At 39.3% G+C, this 21,802-nt stretch overlaps 3 protein-coding genes across 3 annotated transcripts; 2 read left to right on the plus strand and 1 right to left on the minus strand.

The window, feature by feature from the left end:
* The first annotated feature begins 6,182 nt into the window (after positions 1-6,182).
* On the plus strand, positions 6,183-6,653 carry LOC104248756 (uncharacterized). Its single transcript, XM_070155188.1, has one exon. The coding sequence runs from the start codon at positions 6,183-6,185 to the stop codon at positions 6,651-6,653; it is 471 nt and encodes a 156-aa protein (XP_070011289.1).
* A 2,791-nt stretch (positions 6,654-9,444) lies between these two features.
* LOC138876280 (uncharacterized) lies at positions 9,445-9,918 on the plus strand. Its single transcript, XM_070155190.1, has one exon. It carries the CDS (start codon positions 9,445-9,447, stop codon positions 9,916-9,918), a length of 474 nt encoding a protein of 157 aa, XP_070011291.1.
* A 3,567-nt stretch (positions 9,919-13,485) lies between these two features.
* LOC138876281 (zinc finger BED domain-containing protein RICESLEEPER 2-like) lies at positions 13,486-18,612 on the minus strand. Its single transcript, XM_070155191.1, has 6 exons — positions 18,575-18,612; positions 17,462-17,570; positions 14,691-16,761; positions 14,248-14,422; positions 14,121-14,133; positions 13,486-13,698 (listed from the first exon to the last, which is right to left on the minus strand). The coding sequence occupies exons 1-6, from the start codon at positions 18,610-18,612 to the stop codon at positions 13,486-13,488; spliced, it is 2,619 nt and encodes an 872-aa protein (XP_070011292.1).
* Between the last annotated feature and the right edge of the window lie 3,190 nt (positions 18,613-21,802).

The following is a 21,802-nucleotide window of genomic DNA, read 5'->3' on the forward strand; positions in this document are numbered from 1 at the left end:
TTAGAGGGCTCCAATTTCACATGAAGCAATGAGATGATGAAGAGAGGCTGTTGAAATGGTGTTGGAAGCCATTATGGACAGTGTTGATATTGTTTAGTAAGAACTGAGTTTTGGCAGCGGGATTGACTTCAAAAAAGCTCTGATACCATGTGAAATTATGGTACAGAGACAATGTCAAGAAGGCAATGTATTGATGTATTTTCAGTTACACGAGTCTCTTGTACTTATCCAGAATATTGATCCTAAATTTTGACTATACAACATAGAGTAGGACTCTTCTAGGATAACAAATATAAAGAGTCCTAATTCTTATAAACTAAGTTAAGTAATTGCATAGTTATCAGGTTTGTTAGCTTGATCATTATCTTCAACAGATACAATACAATAGGTAACAACCATCCGAACAAGCTGTTGAAGACAGAGTGAAACTGGCTCCTGACACCAAATATAATTTTTCATGCATGGAAATAGCAATTGGCATGGCAGACATAGAAAGGAAAAAACAATAGAAGGGCACATGGGCAAATTGCAAAGAAAAAAAATATAAGAGTCCTAGTCAGAGTACGTAGAGTCACTTAATAGAAACTTTCCCTCTTGATGTACTTGTCAGTGAAATTCTCTTTTAGCTATTTTCCATATATATATATATATATATATATATATATATATATATATATATATATATATATTCCACTATTCTTATATAATAGTTTCATATGATAATGCAAAAAATAGCTTTATGTTATTCAACTTGCTTTATTATTTAATCAATCTTCTTATCCAAATGTTTAAATTTGCTTAATTAATTAGGCAACTGATTTCTATCCTATTCAGGTGTTCCCCAATTCTTAAAGCTTTCTTTAATATGTATACCTCTTTTCATCAGTGAAAATACGCTTCTTTTCTCTTTCTTAATTCCATGTTGAACATATAATTCTCAGAGAAAGAAATAAAGCAACAAGTTGGTCCAGATTTTGAGAGGGTCTCTTGAAAATAAATAGAATGGATTTTTGCACTACTTTGAGAGACTTTTAATTTGATTGTTTGACGTTATTCATAGTACCAAAATTTGTACATATTCGTCTTGCTTTCATTATATGGTCTTTATTACGATTTACGAGGACCACAAATGATGCATGTTGTCCAAAATTGAGCAATGAATTTAGTCACTTATATTGCGATCCGTCTCTTTCTTGGCTCGGAACTAAAGTTAAATTAAGAAAGAAAACTGAATTTGCCCATAAGGAAATGTTGCAGTAGATGAAACGAATGATATTACACTTTCATGTGCAAATGAAAGCAACTTGTACAACTATGACGGTTGTAGTGGGATAGGAAGAAACCCTTCGCTCTTGTTAAAGGCCTTTGGTTCGAGTTATGAGAATGAAAAAAATTTTAATGAAAAGCTTTTTCCCATTTAGTACGTGGTACGAATTGGAATTAGAGACGCCCCTGTACTAGATACCGAATGAGAAAAGAAAAAAAAAAGCAACTTGCTTAGTTGTTTATGGTTCACAATGTAAGAAGGGAAAACAAGAATGGAAAAGTTTGACAGTGTACGTACCTGAAAAACGTGAGTACGTGATAACAAATTGTAAAGTCTTTTCAACCAAATGAAACAAGCTCAAACTAACGTGAATTCCAGCTCATTCCTATTTGATCACAAACTGGAAAAAAAAAAATGAAAAAGAAAGAAAGAGAATCTCGATCAATAAAATGCAGAAAAAGTTATTAAAAATCTTAAGCTGTTGGAATCTTCAGGTCAACTTTGTGACTTGGTCTAAATAATACTTTAGGCAATTTAATTAATGCACATGCACGTGTGCTTTTGTAATTTTGAACAAAAAGATCAGAAATTCTGCACCAGACCACGTAAAATCACTGTTATAAATAAGCTAAAATACCCAAAATACCCAAAAGGAAAACTAGAAATTTGGCTCTTGGTGCTTTAGAAACTCTATTAATGTTTTAACATCGAAAGAGCCATAGTATAGATAGCAAGTAGTGAATTATTAAGACATCCAATTGGTCGCAATACATGTGAGATTTTATCTATATTTGGCCTCTGATGTTTGACATGCTCCATAAAAAAATACAAATAAATTGTCATAACATTTTTCTTAATATGGGAAAGAAAAGAAAGCAAATTCTTGTGTACTCATGTGTTAAATACTGTTCTAATAATGCAAGGAGTTCAATTAATGATCATATCCATAGTATTATTAATGCAACTTGCCTGTCTTGTCTACTACTAATATAATGGTTTCCAGGATAATTAGCCGATCCAAAACTGTTCTTTATATCCTAATGTCTAGATGCCATTCATAAAAGATAGCTAATTAATTATGAATGTAAAAAATAATTAACTCACAGCTTATTCAACATAAACCGCTTGACAAAACTCATTTCTTTCAAATACGTTAACAATGTACCATGCAATTATTGAGGCGAATCCAGGATTTATACTTTCTTAGTTTATTATTTAAGATTTTTAGCATTGAACCTATTATATTTTTAAAGTTATAGGTTCATATAATACTATTTTGGCAACTTTGATAAATTTTTACTCCGCGCTGAAAATTATGAGTTCAATTAAACCTATTACTAACACTACGTCTGCCTCTGTGCAACTACATCTTTTTGGTCTATATATTTTTATTCTTCTATTTTACGTAGATCCAATTTCTATAGTCAGGGGCGGAGCTAGTCTTGTGGTTGCGGGTAATATTATTTAAACAGTATTATTTTTATTCTGTATTTGATTGGTAATATTATTTAAACAGTATTATTTTTATACCAAAATCATAATATAATTTATCCTGAGATTGATTATCCACGGGGTTGCATATGTTTGGTTTACCATGAGTGTTAAAGTCACGCACTATACATGTTTTAGTATTTAGACTTCACTCATGGTATAATTTATCAATTTGCATAGCTTATTTTCAAGCTGCATGCCCAAAAATTATATTTTTAGCTTGATGTAATTTTTTTTCTCCATAGACAATGTTTAATTACAGAACCTTCTAGCTTTGGTCCAAATTTTATATTTGTTTTAAAAATGCATTACATATATAAAAATTATTAATTTAGAACCCAATAACTTAAAAAAAAAATTAAATGCAAACCCACAAATTTCAAATACCGGCTTTGCCTATAGTGATAATAGGCTAAATCTAGGTAATTTGGCGATTGTTTATGCTTCCACTTGATTATATTCCAATATCATAATATGGTTAATTGATAAAAAATAGGCTCTAATTGTAAATTGTATACATTTCAGGTTGAGGAGCCTATGAGATGCCTTAAAAGTGTGATTGGAACCATTTTGGAGCAAGAAAGACTCCTCGAAGCTGAGTACGCTTGAAGACAAGGAAAAGAAACGATGAAACAGAAAATTGGACATGCCCACCCAGGTGCGCGCCCGCGCTACTTTTAGCGCGTCCAAGACAGAATCCTCAGCCAACTAGCGCGGCCAGATGCGCGGCCAGGTGCGTGGTCGCGCTATTCCAAATTTCGGGAAGAATTATTTAGGGGCAAAATTGGAAATCTGGAGGAAAACCCACTTAACCTATATAAAGTCAAGTTCGCCCAAGGAAGTTTTGGGGGAGAGTCTAGTGCAAGAAATAGAGAGGCAAGAAGCAAGGAGGAGATTTGACCATCAAGTTCTTCTTTTCTTCTCTTGGTTTTTGCTATTTGGGATGAAATTGAACCTATTTGTGATGAACACTAGTATGAGTAGCTAAAACCCATTGTTCTAGGGTCATGGGTGAAACATGAATGTTGTTGTTTGAAGTTTAATTTGACAAAGTTGGTTTATCATCTTGGGTTGTTTATTTAATTCTGCTTTTAATTATTTTGCTGAGTAGCTAACAGTAAAATATTATCTACGAATCTTTAGTTGAACTCGAAAGTGGGAACTTTAGATTGCATATAAAATTAAATAGAGCAAGTTCTTGAACCCGGGCCTTGGGGAACAGATTAGCAATTGGGATAGACATATACCTAATTGCCTTGCTTGGTTGAAATACAGGAATTGTAAATGCATTCTTGTTAATCTTAATTCCATAGACATATAGGCATTGAGTTAACTTGAATAGGCGAGTAAGGACTCGACAGATTCTTATGAGTAACATTAACCCTGTCAATCAACAATCCAGGTAAATTGATTAGTCATTTTAAGCTAAGAACATAACACGATTGTTAATTAGCCTGTGACCCTGAAATACCCTCTCCTACTGTTTGTTACTCGAAATTGTTATTTGTTTGGTTAATTGCTCTAGTTAGATTATTGCTTGGTAATTAGGTAGTAAAATAATTGCATCTCTATTTTGTGAAGAAAAAAACCTCTTGAATAGACAAATTCATTGAGTTTGAATTAGTCAACAGTTAATCATAAGTCTTCATGGGAACGATACTCTACTCACTACTCTATTACTTGACGATCACGTGCACTTGCGTGAGTGTTTTTGGTCGCAACAAGTTTTTGACGCCATTGCCGGGGACTTAGAAATTAGCTACTTGACTGAATTGATCCTTTATTATTTATTTATTAGGGTTTTAACTTTCAGTTCAATTTGTTTGTGCTAATACAGGATTTTCTATTGAATGCGAAGAAGTAGAAACGCAAACAATCTCCTTCCTCTCGATCCCAAAATTGAACGAACACTTCACAGATTGAGGAGGGAGGTGGACGCTAGAACCAGAATTAAAAGAGAGTTGGACATCGTAGTTCAACCACAGCCAATTAAGATGGCAGGTAATGAGGAACGCACGGTGTTCGAAGCCACAAGGCCCAGTCTGGCAAATATGACTCAAGCTATTGTGAAGCCTGATATCACTGGGCACTTTGAGCTAAAACAATACATGGTGCAGCTGATCCAGTCCAAAAGGCTATTTGTGGGCTTACCTCATAAAGACCCGCAGAGGCACATTCAGAATTTCTTGGAAATTACGGATACTTACAATTATTCGAACGTTTCCAAGGACTATGTCAGGCTGACACTTTTCCCCTTTTCACTGATTGGGGAAGCTAAGGAGTGGTTGAATAAGGAGCCAGCTAATTCAATCCGCACCTGGGATGATCTGGCAAGGAAATTCTTAATCAAGTTTTTCCCCACTAAGAAAACAAAGGTATTGAGGAGTCAAATTCTGGGGTTCGAACAACGAGCTAGCGAGACACTTCGTCAAGCATGGGAAAGGTACAAGAAGATGCTCAGAGACTGTCCTCATCATTGCCAGACGGACGAGGTATTGGGTCACACTTTTGTAGATGGGTTAGATGATGCTTCAAAGATGAATCTTGATTCAGCTTGTGGGGGTACTTGCATGGCCAGATCGTATAGTGAAATCCAAATCTTGGTGAATAACTTCACTACTAATGATAATAACTGGCAAGGTGAGGGTGATTCACGAAAGGCAGTTAAGCAAAAATTAGCTGGGTTACTTGAGCTCGACGAAGTGTCAGCCACGAGAGCCGAATTGCAAAGCTGGCCAATCAGATGACTAGGATGACAATGCAGCAGCCACAGACAATGCAACATGTACAACAAATGACTATTTGCTGCGAACTTTGTGGTGACAGTCATATGAGTGATGTGTTCCCCACGAATCCAGAATCCATCTATTATGTGGGGCAACAGAACAGAGGTCCACCGAATCAGCATGCACAATACGGGAATTCTTACCATCCAAATTGGAGGAATCATCCCAACTTCTCATGGGGTGGAAATCAGCAGAATCAGAATCAGCATAGACCCCAAGGGAGTTTCAATCAACCTCAGAGACCACCCCAACAAATGGAAGAAAGTACCAATGATTTGCTACAGAAGTTGTTGATTGACAATCAGCAACTCAGGACCGACTTCAGAAATCTTAAAAGGCAAATGGGGCAGTTAGCAACAAATCAAAACACTAGACCTGCAGGCGCTCTCCCCAGTGATACAGAAAATAACCCTCAAGTGAATGCAGTTACACTTAGAAACGGGAGGGAGCTAGAGGAAGTGCCAAAGAAAGAGAGAGACAAGCCCATACCTGAGGGAGAGTTAATCCCTAAAGTGACTCACGAGCCAAAGAATGATGCTGCAATTCCATAGCTAGTGGAGGCCCCAAGGCCACCAGCACCTTTCCCCCAGAGATTGCAGAAAAAGAATGATGATCACATGTTCACAAAATTTCTCTCTATGTTGAGCCAGGTTCAATTGAATATCCCACTTGTTGATGTGCTTCGTGAAATTCCAAAGTATTCTAAGTATATAAAAGATATAGTGGATCACAAGAGAAGATTAACTGAATTTGATACAATAGCACTTACTGAAGAGTGCACTTCAAGGGTCCAAAATAAGCTCTCTCAAAAGCTTAAGGATCCTGGCAGCTTCACGATTCCTGTGCGCATTGGTAATATTGATGTGGGTCGTGCTCTTTGCGATTTGGGGGAGAGCATAAATCTGATGTCCCTATCTTTGTTCAAGCAATTGGCCCTGGGAGCTCCAAGGCCCACTACTGTGATGTTGCAGCTGGCTGATAGATTGATATCACACCATGAAGGGGTGATTGAAGATGTGTTGCTGCAGATTGGGAAGTTCATATTCCCTGTTGATTTCATTATCCTCAATTATGAGGTTGATGAATTGGTTCCAATCATATTGGGGTGACCTCTCTTAGCTACTAGTGATGTAATTATCAAAGTGAGAGAGGGAAAGATGATTTTGAGGGTAGATGACGAGGAAGCAGTTTTTAATGTCTACAAAGAAATCCAACTTCACCGCCACTATGAGGAGCTCTCAATGATATCTGTTGTTGAGACTGATGAGAAAATTCAATCTCCGAGTGTATATCTAGACGATTCTCTGGAGAAAGCACTTATGTTGCTTGATAGCCTAGGGGCTGATGAGGAGGTTGAGGAGATGATGCATATCCTTGATACATCTTGTGTGTACATGCAAGGGATACACCCCTTTGAGCCTTTGAATAGGCCAGAGGGACCTCATCCAAAGCCGTCAATTGAGGAAACCCCAAAATTGGAGCTTAAGCCTCTCCCACCTCACCTGCAATATGCTTATTTGGGTGACTCTGACACTTTACCCGTTATTATTTCTTCTGACTTGTCTAAATTGCAGGAAGAAAAGCTGTTGAGAGTGCTACGTGAGCACAAGCGAGCACTTGGGTGGACGATGTCTGACATTAAGGGCAATAGCCCAACCTTTTGCATGCACAAAATCCTCATGGAGGACGGACACAAGCCCAGTGTAGAGCAACAACGCCGACTCAATCCAATCATGAAAGAGGTGGTAAGAAAAGAAGTGATTAAGTGGCTTGATGCAGGTATTGTATTTCCTATCTCAGACAGCAAATGGGTAAGCCCCGTCCAATGTGTACCCAAGAAAGGGGGGATGACTGTAGTAGTTAATGAAATAATGATTTAATCCCTACAAGAATTGTCACCGGGTGGAGAATTTGCATTGACTATAGAAAATTGAACAATGCCACCCGGAAGGACCACTTTCCCCTCCCCTTTATTGACCAAATGCTTGATAGATTAGCTGGCCAGGAGTACAACTACTTCTTAGATGGTTACTTGGGGTATAATCAGATTGTTATAGCCCCAGAGGACCAAGAGAAGACCATTTTTACGTGTCCTTATGGCACGTATGCGTTCAAGAGAATGCCTTTTGGTCTTTGTAATGCACCTGCGGCCTTTCAAAGGTGTATGATGGTCGTTTTTACTGACATGGTTGAGAGGTTTGTGGAAGTGTTCATGGACGATTTTTCTGTGTTTGGATGTTCTTTTGATAACTGCTTGATGAACCTTGATAAAGTACTTGCTAGGTGTGAAGAAACTAACTTGGTGCTAAACGGGGAAAAGTGCCATTTCATGGTACCTGAAGGTATAGTTTTGGGGCACAAAGTGTCCAAAGATGGTTTGCAGGTGGACAAGGCAAAGGTGGAAGTGATTGAAAAATTGCCTCCACCGATATCTGTCAAAAGCATTCGCAGTTTCTTGGGCCATGCAGGTTTTTATCGTCGTTTCATTAAAGATTTCTCGAAAATTTCCTCTCCCTTGTGCAGGTTGCTTGAGAAAGATGTCGCCTTCCAATTTGATGATGCATGTCTGAAGGCATTCGAGGAGCTGAAGGGAAGGTTGGTGACTGCACCAATCATAATTGCTCTGGATTGAGAGCAGACATTTGAGTTGATGTGCAATGCGAACGACTTGGTTATTGGTGTTGTCTTGGGGCAAAGGAGAAATAAAATCTTCCACTCCATCTACTATGCAAGCAAAACTCTAAATCCAGCTCAGATGAACTACACAGTCACTGAAAAAGAGTTGTTTGCAGTGGTGTGGGCGTTTGACAAGTTTAGGTCATATCTTGTGGGGACCAAAGTCATCGTCTACACAGATCATTCAGCTATCAGATACCTGTTTGAGAAGAAGGACGCCAAGCCGAGACTGATTCGGTGGGTCCTACTCTTACAGGAGTTTGATTTGGAGATCCGAGATCGCAAAGGAACAGAGAATCAAATGGCTGATCACTTATCCAGATTAGAAAATCGTAATCATGTAGCTGAAGGGGGTGCAATTAAAGAAACATTCCCTGATGAGCAGTTATTGGCAATCACCTCAAGCACAGCCCCGTGGTATGCAAATTATGTGAACTTTATTGCAAGCAGGGTGACACCACCAGAATTGACACCCGATAATAGAAGAAGGTTCATGCATGATGTGAGGCTTTACATGTGGGATGATCCATTCTTATACAGGCTCTGTGCAGATCAGTTGGTGCGTAGATGTGTTCCTAAGGAGGAGATGAATGCCATACTCCATAGCTGTCACGCCTCGTCATACGGAGGTCATCATGGTGGAGACAGGACCGCCCAAAAAGTGCTATAATCAGGTTTCTTTTGGATAAATTTGTTTAGGAATGCACACGCCTTTGTTAAAATGTGTGACAGGTGCCAATGAACCGGAATGATCACAAAGAAGCATGAGATGCCACTGCAAAACATTCTGGTAGTGAAGCTTTTTGATGTGTGGGGAATTGACTTCATGGGACCATTTCCGTACTCCAATGGTCATAGGTACATCTTGGCGGCAGTCGATTTTGTGTCTAAGTGGGTGGAGGCCATTTCTCTTCCCACTAATGATGCAAAGGTGGTGGTAAGCTTTGTTAAGAAGCACATCTTCATACGCTTTGGAACTCCCAGAATGTTGATCAGTGATGGAGGAATGCATTTCTACAACAAACTGCTGAATAATATTCTTGCAAAGTACGGAGTCAAGCACAAAGTTTCCACTGCCTATCACCCCAGACGAGTGGTCAAGTGGAAGTATCAAACAGAGAGGTGAAGCGGATTCTTGAGAAAATAGTGAGTGCAAATAGAAAAGACTGGGCAGGGAAGTTAGATGACGCATTGTGGGCATATCGAACTGCATACAAAACTCCCATGGGTGCTTATCAGTATAATTTAGTTTATGGGAAGGCATGTCACTTGCCCGTTGAACTTGAACACAAGGCCTATTGGGCAATTAAAAAGCTGAATATGGATGGGGACTTGGCTGGCGAGAAGAGGTTGCTGCAACTCAACGAGCTTGATGAGTTTTGTTTTCACGCATATGAGAATGCCAAATTGTATAAAGAGAAGACTAAGAGGTGGAATGACAAGCACGTTCAACATCGAGAGTTCGAGCCAGGGCAAGAAGTTCTTTTGTTCAATTCGAGGTTGAAGCTTTTTCCCGGAAAGCATAAATCTCGTTGGTCAGGCCCTTTTGTTGTGGTAAGTGTGAAGCCTCATGGAGTTGTGGAATTGCGGGATATGAGTTCAACTGGTACTTTCTTGGTGAATGGTCAAAGGATAAAACATTACTGGGGTGGTGACTTTGCACGTCACAAGACCTCGGTGGACTTGACGGATGCTTGAGAACGTGTTGAGTCGTGCCGCAACGTTAAATCAGGGGCTAGATGGGAGGCAACCCATTGAATTGTTGTAACCGTTGTGCCACGACGTTAAATAAGGCGCTGGTTGGGAGGCAACCCAATGATAGTAGTAGTGTTAATTTTGTGTTTTAGGACGAGCTAACCAATGCAGGTGATAAAGGGTAGGCTCTAAGGCAAATGAACGAGGTAAGAATAGGTGAAAAGTTGAAGAAACAAATTGCCCAGATGCGCGCCCGCGCTACTGGATGCGCTCCTGGGCGCGCTAAATTGCAAAGTTTCTGCCTTGGCCGTGCTAAAATGAGCGCGCTCGCGCATGTGACGACCCGACCCGTCGTCTCATGAGTTACCACCCCGTTTCCCCCATTTTATGCCTCTTCATATTTCGTTATCGGTATTCGGTGTTAGAGTTAAATCGGATTGGCTTTGATAGGAAATGAGACACTTAGTCTCTTTAAGGAAGGCTTGTTTTGGAAAAGGTCAACCGGATGTTGACTATTGAGTTAGAGGGCTCGGATGTGATTTCTGGTGATTCGGTTAGCTTCGGGGGATGATATGTGTCTTAGGAGTGTGATCAGAATTTATTTTGGAGGTCCTGAGTAAGGCTTGAATTGGCGAAGTTAGTATTTTGACGAATTCCGGTTGGCAGGTGAGATTTTGATACGGGGGTCGGAATGGAATTCCGAGAGTTGAAGTAGCTTCGTTAGGTGATTTTGGATGTGTGTGCAAAATTTCAGATCATTTGGAGCTGTTTTGGTCGGGGTTTTGATCAAATGCGTATTTTAGAAGTTTTTAAGAAATTAGGCTTGAATTCGATGAGTTTTGGGTAATTTAATATTTTTTGAGGTGTTTTGATGATTGGAAGAGGTTTGAATAATGTTATGAATTATGTTGGCATGTTTGGTTGGGGTCCCACGAGGCTCGGATAAGTTTTGGAAGAGTTTTTGGAAGATTTTTGTCGTTTGAGCATAAGCATGTAATGATCCAAAGGTCCATTTTTAGTTCTAGAGATCGAAATTTTATTTCGAGATTTCCAGAATTTAAAAAATGAATTATAGGAGTGATCTGGAAAGTTTGGTCTAATTTCATCAAGTCGCGATTGGGTTTTTGACACGAAACATGAGTTAATTGTTTAACGAGAAAAATGGGTATTGAACTGAGCAAAAAAGCTCCGAATTGAGTTCCGATTGAAGGTCTATGTTCGTACTATTATTTTTGATTCTTAGGAACAAGAATCATCGAATTCCGAGTTCGTATGATGAAGTTAGAGCAATTTTAGTGAAAAGAAAAGTGCTGTAATTTCTTTGGCTGCTGCTGTATTTTTTTTAGCAGCGTGAACAGTAACCCCCACGCGTGAACAGTAACCGCGCGGGTGAACAGTGACCACACGCATGAACAGTAACCGCACACATGAACAGTACTTCCGAAAAAATTTTGGGCAGTGAGTTTATAAAACACTTCATCCGCGATTTTGGGTCATTTTTCCTCCATGGTTGATCATTTTGAGAGCTTCTTGGTGGAGATTAAAGAGGGATTCAAGGGGGAACGACTTGAGGTAAGTTTCTTGGACTTAGAACTCGTTTTTATTGTGAATTCCACCTAGAGATTCATGAAATATAAACCTACAAATCAAGAATTAGGGCTTGAATTTTGAAACCAAACAATTAGGATTTGATGGGTCATTTGAACTCGGATTTGGGAGTTCTTGGTATGTATAGACTCATGGAGAGACAAGAAATCCGGTGATGGTAATTTTCTGAGTTTTTGAGACGTGTGCCCGGGGCTAGGGTTTTGTCAAATTCGTGAATTTTGATATTTTTTGAATGCTTTCGATTGGGTATTGTCTCTTTAGCATAATGCGACGTATTCGTTGTGATTTTGGGCAGATTCGTTGCACGAGGAGGATAATTTGAGAGGCAAGGGCATAGCGAGCTAGACTTTGACCGTCTTGAGGTGAGTAATTGATGTAAATGATGTCCTGAGGGTTTGAAACCCCGGAATTTCACATCGTAACGCTATATTGAGGTGACTTGCACGCCGGATAACGGGCGTGGGGTAGAGCACCATTGGGGATTGTGACTTGGTCCGTCCCGAGAGATGTTTTTACCGTGTTTTCTACTTGAACTAAATTGAGAATCATCCTTACTTAGATTTAATTGTTACATTTGGGCTTCTTGCCAATTATTTGAATCCTTCAGGGATTGATATCACTGCTTTCGCATATTTTGCATATCATTTGACCTCAGTCCAAGGTTTTAATACTGTTTTGCAAACTCAGCCATCTTTCTAAGATTTAAAAACTTAAATGATATTTCTAAATGATATTTCGGGCTGAGAACTACTGTTTTACAAATGCCCAAGGGGCTTATGATGGTTTCTGGACTGAGCATGGATCGGGTTGCGCGCCGCAGCAGTATTACATTGATATTGAGGCCGAGAGCCTGGTTGAGTACATTGATATTGAGGCCGAGAGCCTGGTTGATTATATTGAGATTGATATGAGGCCGAAGGCCTATATTTGATGCCACGAGCTGGCTTGATATTGTGCTTGGGCTGTAGGAGCCCCTCCGGAGTCTGTGCATACCCCTAGTGAGCGCCGTCGACGATAAATAAATGGATGGCTCGGGCTACACGCCACAGTGGGTACTAGAGTGTACCATCATATGCATTGCATTGCACTCATGCATTTGTTTTTATCGGTTATACTTGTCTCAGTATTTGGTACTCTGATTTAATTGACTTGTTGTTTCACTATTTGTTGTTCTAAACTGCCAGTTATAGTTTACTTTGTATTTTTCCATGACTTCTTATTCTCAGCCTTTATTTATATTTATTACTCACTGGGTCGGAGTACTCACATTACTCCCTGCACCTTGCGTGCAGATCCAGGTACACCACAGGCTGAGTGAGAATTTATTTAGCTGAACAGCAGTATCCGGGAGTATTGAGGTAGTTGCATGGCATTCGCAGCCTTGATCTGTCCCCTCTATCTCTATCTTTTATTCCGCATTTTTCCTAGACAGACTTGTAATAGGTGGATATTCTGTATTAAAGGCTCATATTAGTGACACCGGATTCTATTGGGCTATGGTGTGGTATTTTAATTGAACTTCCGCAGATTTTATTATTAATTATACACTTGAATGTAATGACTTAGTAAATTCTCTGTGATATTTATCTATAATCTGAATAAGAATTTGGGTTAATGTTGTTGAGTGGTCGGGCTTGCCTAGCAGTGTGTTGGGCGCCATCATGACCGGGGTTGGGGTCGTGACAGCGCACCTGGACGCGCTACTAGAGCGACCGCGCACCTGGGCGTAGGGGTGGGCGTTCGGTATTTCGGTTCGGTATGTAAGAATTTCGGTTCGGTATTTCGGTATTCGGTTTATCAATTGTGTATACCAAATACCATACCAAAATATTTCGGTACGGTTCGGTATTTACCATTTTGGTTCGGTACGGTTTCGGTTTAACAATCAATGAATATTGAATAATCAATGCTAAATTGCTAAATGTTAACGCCTAACCTAACAGTGCACAACTGCACATGCAGTCATGCATAATTGGAACTTGGAAGAGGAATCACAAATGCAGTGTTTTCAGTTTTCACAATCGAAATTCTAAAGTGTTTGCACTTTGCACAACTGCACAATGTGCACAAGTTTGAAAACACTGAAAAGCCTGCACAGTGCACACTGAAAACACTGAAAACTTTGCACAAATTTGGAAGAGGAAGCACAACTGCACATGGCTCATGGCTGAAAGCCTGAAACAAGAATAACATATTATTCTGCAGACAACAACTTCACAATCTGGCAACTGTAGATGCAAACTTGCACGTCAGATATGGCAATCAACTTAATAGATAACACTTAACACTCACAGTGCAATAAAAACACAGTCCAAACTTAAACACATGGCAGCTGAACACTTAAATTGTTAAACAATTAAACTGCAGATGCTAACTTGCACAACTGCAGTCTGCAGATGCTAAACACATTAACCCAGTGCAATAAAAATAGTCCAACAAATGCAGTGTTTGCACAATCGAAATTCTAAAGTGTTTGCACTTTGCACAATGTGCACAACTGCACAACTGCACATGGCTCATGGCTGAAAGCCTGAAACAAGAATAACATATCATTCTGCAGACAACAATTTCACAATCTGGCAACTGCAGATGCAAACTTGCATGCCAGATCTGGCAATCAACTTAATAGTTAACACTTAACACTGACAGTGCAGTAAAAAGTTAAAAACACAGTCCAAACTTAAACACATGGCAGCTGAACACTTAAAACTGTTAAACAGTTACTCTGCAGATGCTAACTTGCACAACTGCAGTCTGCAGATGCTAAACTGCAGTGCAAACTGCAGTCTGCAGACAACAAACTTGCGAACTTCTCCGTTATCTTCTTTCACCACAAAGTATTCCCAAATATCGGAGCGTTGAGCAGTAGCACGGGGCATGATTGCACTTGAACTTGAACCTAAAAATAATATAAATCATATGTTAGAATATTATAGTTTGATGATAATAAAACAAAACTACAAACTATTAAGTATATCATTATCACCAAACAAATAGAGTATTAAACTTATCACTCAAGATGCAAGTTTCAACTATACATCAAACAATGCTAGTAGTGCTTCTATTATTTTCCATATCTAAAGATAATACGACCAAATATGTCATATAAATGAAAAGGCATGATATATTATTTTGAATTAAAATACACACAAAATATTAAAGCTTACCAAGCTCGAGTTCCTCAAGATACTTCAAGTCTTCTTCAACACTAATAGGATTCTTCTCTTCTCTAATCCAATCTTGAACACAAATAAGAGCTTGCACACATTTAGTAGTCAATGAACTCCTAAATGAATCAAGAATACGGCCACCAGTGCTAAACGCGCATTCCGACGCCACACTAGAAATTGGAATTGCCAACACATCACGAGCCAACTCCGAAAGAATAGGAAATCTAGGAGCATGTGTTTTCCACCAACTCAAGATATCAAATTCTTCACTAAAAGGCTCTTGTTCTTCACTAATGTATTTATCCAACTCCGATTTAGCACCCCCACTTCCATTGTCTTCCTTTTGTTTCTTTAAGCTAAGCTTAGTCCTAATTTTTGATGCACTTATAACACTCCCACTAGGTGTATTAGATGTGTTGTTAGATGAAGTAGAACTAGATGGAGATTGATGACAAGATTCGGTTGAATACTTTTTTAGATACTCCCCAAACAAAGAATTCATATAAGCATACACCTCAACATTTATTTTCTTCCCTTTTTCCTCCCCAAAAAGTTCTTCAAGTGCTCCCTCAACATATTCAAATTTGTTACGTGGATCCAAGACGGAAGCAATAAAAATCATTTTATTCATCTTTTCAGGCTCACCCCAATACTTCTTGAACTTTTCTTGCATTTGCTCACCCATTTTTCTCAAATGCCCATCCTCACTAGCTAAACACATTTTCAAATGACAATAAAGTTCAGATACATCCTCAAAATGAGAATTACAAGTGACATAACGTGAACCTGAAACTTTTTTAGTTAGCTCGTGAAATCTTGCAAGAAACTCTATCACATTCCTCACATTCACCCAATCATCAGATTCAAGAGGACCTGCATTACCACCATCTTCACAAAGATGAGAACATTGATATGCAGAAAATCCATCATCAAAAAGATGCAACTTGTCAAAGGCTTTTTCAAAGTGTTGAGCTGTATCCAACATCAAATAGGTGGAATTCCACCTGGTAGGAACATCCAAACACAACGTTTTGGTACATTCTACCTTTACATGTGCACAACACTGTTTAAACTTTAAGGTCCTTGCAGGCGAAGATCTCACATACCTCACAATATTTCTAACACGTGTCACAGAAGCATCAAGTTCTTTCAAACCATCTTGCACAATTAGATTTAGTATATGAGCCATGCATCTCACATGAAGATGTTTACCACTCATCATATTAGTTTTCCACATATCTAACTGTTTAGACAATTCTTTGACAGTTACATCATTTGAAGAAGCATTGTCCACAGTAATAGTGAAAACCTTGTCTAATTTCCATTCAAGCAAACAATCCCTAATAGTTTTAGCCATCTCTTCACCCTTATGACTAGTGATAGGGCAAAAATTAAGTATTCTTTTATGCAACTTCCAATCCCTATCAATGAAGTGGGCTGTCAAACACATATAATTTATTCTTTGTAATGAAGTCCAAGTGTATGTTGTTAGGCAAATTTTTGGATGTGATTCTCTAAAAGAACTTTTTAGATTTTGCCTCAATTCACCGTAAACTTCATAACAGTTCCTTGTTATTGTTCTGCGAGAAGGAATACAAAATAGTGGTTGAGTTTTTCTCATAAACTTTTTAAAGCCTTCATTTTCTACAAAGCTAAATGGTAGTTCATCAGTAACTATCATCTCAATTAAGGCCCTCCTAACCACTTTTTGATCAAATTTCCAAATTGATCCTTCATCATTTTGGCAAGATTGAAAATTTATCTTTGTTTGACTATTATCTTCTGCAATTTTAAGTGGGTATTCTTTGCATCTAAGCAAATGATTCTTCAATCCTGTTGTTCCATTCTTAGATGAATTAGCAGCATAAGCTTGTTTACAATATCGACACCGTGCTTTCCCAACCCCATTAACCTCAAATTTATCAAAATGGTTCCAAACGTCAGACCTAGGTTGCATTGCTTTCCTTTTCTTGGAATCTTCACTATCAATGTTGTTGGTGTTACTATCTACCGTAATAGGTAAACTTTCAGTAGAACCAACATCACTTACTTTACTTGTATCTTCCATCTATACAAAATTAAACAAATATAAACATAAATTAACAATCAACAAATTAACTAATAACTACCTTGCTATCAATAACAATCAACAAATTAAGTACCTTGCTACCTTACAAAATTAAACAAATACAAGTATTATCTACCTTGCTACCAAAGTAACATGAGTTTTCTTATGTGTGCACATTATAAGTCTAGGATTAGCATTTTCACTTTCAGTGGTTATTAGTTATCTTCAAGTATTATCATTTTCTGACTTTTTGAATATCAATAACAATTTCCTGTAACTTAGAATTTGTTGTAGAAACATTATTCTTGATAGTTTCTAAGGTCTTGATTACATCAATCATAATTGTTACACCAATTCTTGATAGTCACTAACAATAGAGCTGATGTAACACCATTGAGAACTCCAGCTCAGCTGAGAAGCTAAGAGAGTGACTAAATCTTTTCTTGAAATTCTAGAAGCCAACATACTAGAAGATAGTCAAGATACTGTATTTCATGATTTTCAAAGAGAGGAGTCTGCTATTGTTAGTTGCTCATATGAATATGATATGGTAAAGTTCAAAAAATCAGACCTAAACAAGGTAATACAACCAAAAGAAAGAGTATGAACGTGATACAGATGATATTTTCCTACTAAAGGGAAAAGCTCGGAACATCAGTTCATTCAATCAGCAATACAACCAAAAGAAAGCGAAACATACCTTTGAAATTGAAATTGAATCGAGCTCGGAAGACTGGAATAGGACAGCAGCGTCTTCGACACTTCGTTTGCCCGGAATCGAATCGAGCTGGAAATCGCCGCCTATAACCCTAAAATAGTTTGATGCAGAAAATCAAAAATTAAATCTCAACAAAAACCTCAGAGAGTAGTCGAGTACTGGGATGAGATCATGAGAATGAGATGAGACTTACAAAACTTACAAAAGTAGTGAAGTTAACCGGTGAAGATGAGATGACACTCGAGCTCGAACGTCGACTGGTCGTAACTCAACTCGCAGACTGATATCCTAGAGTCGCAGTCGATTCTCGTCTTCTTCTTCTCGTTCTCGATGATATCTCCTAAGCACCGAAGGCTGAAGCAGTAAGCAAACCCTAATACCCTATCTCGATCTGGAATTCTCGATGATATCTCTGACTCCTCCTAGCCCTAGACCCCAAGTGTATTAACACCAAAACTCTGAGTGTTGGACTGTTGTGTTGAGTGTTGGGAAAATGTCTAAGACTCTAAGGTAGAATTGGGTTTGGGGCAGGGGCACAGCTGGGCCTGGGTGTGGGCGTGTAGGTTGTGGCCTAAAGTCAAATAAAATATGCAATTGGGTTTGGGCCTTTGGGCTGTATTAATATTACCAAATTTTGGTATTTCAGTAAACCGAAATAATTCAATTATAAAACCGAAAACTGAACCGAAATACCGAAATTCAAGTACCGAATTAGACCGAAATACCGAAAAAAACGAAATCGAAATACCAAATTAATTTGGTTCGGTTCGAAATTCGGTTTTTCGGATTTTATGCCTACCCCTACCTGGGCGCGCTAGTTGCTCAACGTTTCTGTGTTGGCCGTGCTAAAATGAGCGCGCTCGCGCACCTGGGCGCGCTAGTTCCATCAAAACTTTGGCGTTTTTGGGTAAATTTTTTCATTTTTTTATTTGTTTAATCTGTAGACTAAATTACCCCTCCCCTACTAACCCCCTCCCCGTCTCTTCTTCCCTTTCAAATAAAAATGCCCAGTCAAACACACACAAAATCAAAATCCTCTTCCCCCATTCTTCAAATCGAACCCCACCAACAAAAAAAATCCCTGCCCCATCTCACGACTCCTTTCCCCCTGAGTTCACTAGCATCTTCCCCATTCTCCTTCACCACAGGTATGATCCCTAATTTCTTTCTTCTCTTTTTTTCTCTTTATTTTTCTGATTTGTTTGTTGTATTCTTATGCTTATGTTGTAGTAGTTGTACTTAGATTTTGTGTAGAAATTGGTGCAATGTATTTTGGTGTTGGTGGAGGATCAGTGTGGGGTGGAATCCCACTTGATTTGTGTTGTTGGTGAATGTATGTGGGTGGTTCTTGTTCTAAAAAGCTTAAAAGGTGTTGTGAATGCCTAATGCCCACAAGGTGGTTGTGGAAAGGTCCCAATGAGCATGATTATGTAATTGTGACCACTTATGCGTGTGAAGTCTGAGTAACCGCATTAAGTCACAATATTTTTGTTGGGCTGGGCTAATGTGTTGCCATTTTGCAGGCATCATGACTCCATCTAGGAAACGACGCGCCACAGTAGCCTCGTCGAGCAGCCAGGCTAGTTCATCTAGGTCACGAGGGGCTGCACCTGCACGCTCCTTTGATAGTTCCAAATTTGTTTCGGCCAATGCTCAGGCCCGCTTTGCGGAAAAGGCTCGTAAAAAGCCAATTACGGAGAGAGGTAGTAACGTCAGACAGCTCTAGAGACATTGTTCTCACATGTACGAGGAATTGGTGAGGCGAGGGTTGCACATATTCATCAATGAACCCGGTGAGGGCAATGCAACAGTTGTGCGGGAATTTTATGCGAATGTGCCGGAGCATGATAATAGAGTAGTCACGGTGCGCCGAAGGGCAGTGAATGCTTATATTGAGGTGATACGGACGGCCTACCAGCTGCCTCCACCTCCAGCTGTTTATGATGACTTCTATGAATACGGCCGCAACCTAACGAATGAAAAATGGGCACGATTCTTTGAGACTATTTGTGCACCCAGGAAAGAAGTGGTCTGGATGGACTATGGGGAGAAGTTTCACTCTTCAGCACTCACCTTTGAAGGGAAGTGTTGGCTGTACCTCATAAACAACCGCTTGATTCTATCTCACAATACTACAGAGGTCAATGGGCCCCGCGCTGCGTTGATTTTGTGCTTTGTAAATGGTCACGACTTCGACGTGGCCAAAGTGATGCATGACGAGATTTCGTCCGTAGCCAAGTCAAAAGGTATGGGTTCTTTTTCCCTTCTTTAGTTACTCAACTATGCAGGGATGCTCAGGTGCCCAAAAATCTAGTTGTGGATGGGTTGGTGAAAAGGGAAGGCCAATTCCGCGTTGATAAGGTGACCACGGGCAAGGAGCCGGAAGTCATTGAGGAGGGGGCGAGAGGTGGCCGGTTGGCTAGTAGTGATTTTAGTGATTCTGATGACGAGGAGGATGCTGAGGAGAATGTGGGTGACGCACCACAAGCTCAGGAGCAAAATGTGGCAGCAGCAGGACCATCTGGGACTGCAACATCTTCGGGAGCTACTCGGGTGTCCCGTTTCACTGCTATGGAGGCAGAGATGGCTGGTTTGCGAACCTCCATGATTTGGGCACCCGCATGGATGTGTTAGCTGACCGTCAAGCTAAGTTGGAAAAAAAATTCATGGGTTGGCTGCGAGCTCTGGGGCGTGCGTACAACGTAAACCCAGAAACCGTCTCCGACCAGGAGTGAACCCTTAGGGAAGTTCCTTTACCTCACTGCTCTTTCAAATTTTAAGCCATGGGGACATGTCTTCATTTTTTAAGTGTGGGGTGGGGATTTCTTCAGTGTATGTGGTATGTAGTTGTATTGATTGACTGTTTGTTTTGTTTTGTTTCATTTTGACTTGATAGTTTTGATGATGATTGAGTAGGAGTCGTTTGTTTAATTTAGATAAATGGCTCGTCCCGACGATGGATCCCTTTCGGTGGGGTTTTTGAGGGACTGAGTCGAAACAAAAAAAAAATTGGAAAATATGTAGACTCTTCCTGATGACGGATCTTTTAGACGATTTTCTTGAGGGAAGTTAGTCTAGAGAAAACACCAAAAAGATTTTTTATTTTTTCTTAGGTAGTGTAGCAACTCCCCCTTGGTTTTTCCTTAGGTAACGGTTCTTTTCCAAGGGTTTAGCTTGAACCAGGTATAGGTAGTTTTTTTATTTTGTTTTCTTTTTGATTTGTAGATTAGGTTAATGGACTACAAGCTAGAGAATCAAAAGAGAACCCACAGCGTTGACCCACCTGAACACAATAAACCCTAGAGTGTAACGCTTAGTCTTATTTGTTGAATCTAACTAAAAGTGCCTTAATCTGCATGTTTGTTACTGAATTGAATGCTCGTAATGGAGCGTCTTGATGAGCTGATCTGAATGAGTCATATGCCATGTGTGGTGAGTTTTTGTGTAGTCCACGTATTGTACTTGTGTCTAGAACTTGCCCGGTATGTGAGTTGAAGCGAAATTTTAGGTGATGCTCGGTTTGAAAAATGATTTTAGGCTTTCTTTGACCTTTTTGAGCTTAATTGCTTATCACAAATAAAATTTATCCCTAGTTAACCCTTTTAAGCCTATAGACTTTTGTTTGGCACCCGCATTACAAGCTTATACCCTTTGTTCTTAATTGACATTGTTTTGATCCTTTTACCTCTTAAAGCACTTTAATTGTGAGATGAGCACTAAAAGAAGTAAGAAGGAAATAAGTGTGGGGTGGCTTTTGAGTGAAACTAATAAAAGGAAGAAAGGTGCACCTGTTTTGTAGAATAATACACCACTAGCGGAAAGTGAAAAGAAAAAGAAGAATAAAAGAAAAAATGAATACATTGTGTCTTGTTCCAGCTAGTGGGTATGAATTAATATAGTGCTTAAAGAAGAAGGGAGTATTTGTAGGGTGATATTGTTTGTGAAAGTGAAGTGGGTTGAAGAATTTGCACGAAAATTGCTCTTGTGGTGTGTTAAAGTGCTTAGAAAGGTTAGTCACTATTCCTAAATATATCCTACCCCTCCCTTAGCCCACATTACAACCATGAAAAAATCCTAATTGATTTTGGGTCGAGCAAGCCTACATTAGTAGAGATTTACATTAAGGGCAAGCTTATGGTACCAATTGCATGCATGTGACTTCTTTTGTGAGGGTGAGTGATTTCTTTGATATATGTGAGTATATGACTCGAATGTGTGGATTGATTTCAATTTGCGTTGATGTGATTGTGAGGGCATATGATTCGTGAAGGAAAAGCAAGTCTTGACTTCTGTGTAGAGTATGTTGAGGAAGTATGAATATTG

Source organism: Nicotiana sylvestris, chromosome 8 (genome assembly GCF_000393655.2).
Source record: "Nicotiana sylvestris chromosome 8, ASM39365v2, whole genome shotgun sequence".
NCBI lineage: Eukaryota > Viridiplantae > Streptophyta > Magnoliopsida > Solanales > Solanaceae > Nicotiana > Nicotiana sylvestris.

Coding starts and splice junctions, on each gene's coding strand:
- LOC104248756 (XM_070155188.1), top strand. CDS start 6,183: ATGTTGAGCCAGGTTCAATTGAATATCCCACTTGTTGATGTGCTTCGT.
- LOC138876280 (XM_070155190.1), top strand. CDS start 9,445: ATGGGTGCTTATCAGTATAATTTAGTTTATGGGAAGGCATGTCACTTG.
- LOC138876281 (XM_070155191.1), bottom strand. CDS start 18,612: ATGGGGAAGATGCTAGTGAACTCAGGGGGAAAGGAGTC. Junction 17,571..18,574: donor AACTCAGGGGGAAAGGAGTC/GTGAGATGGGGC, acceptor AAACTATTTTAG/GGTTATAGGCGGCGATTTCC. Junction 14,423..14,690: donor TCTTGAGGAACTCGAGCTTG/GTAAGCTTTAAT, acceptor TATTATTTTTAG/GTTCAAGTTCAAGTGCAATC.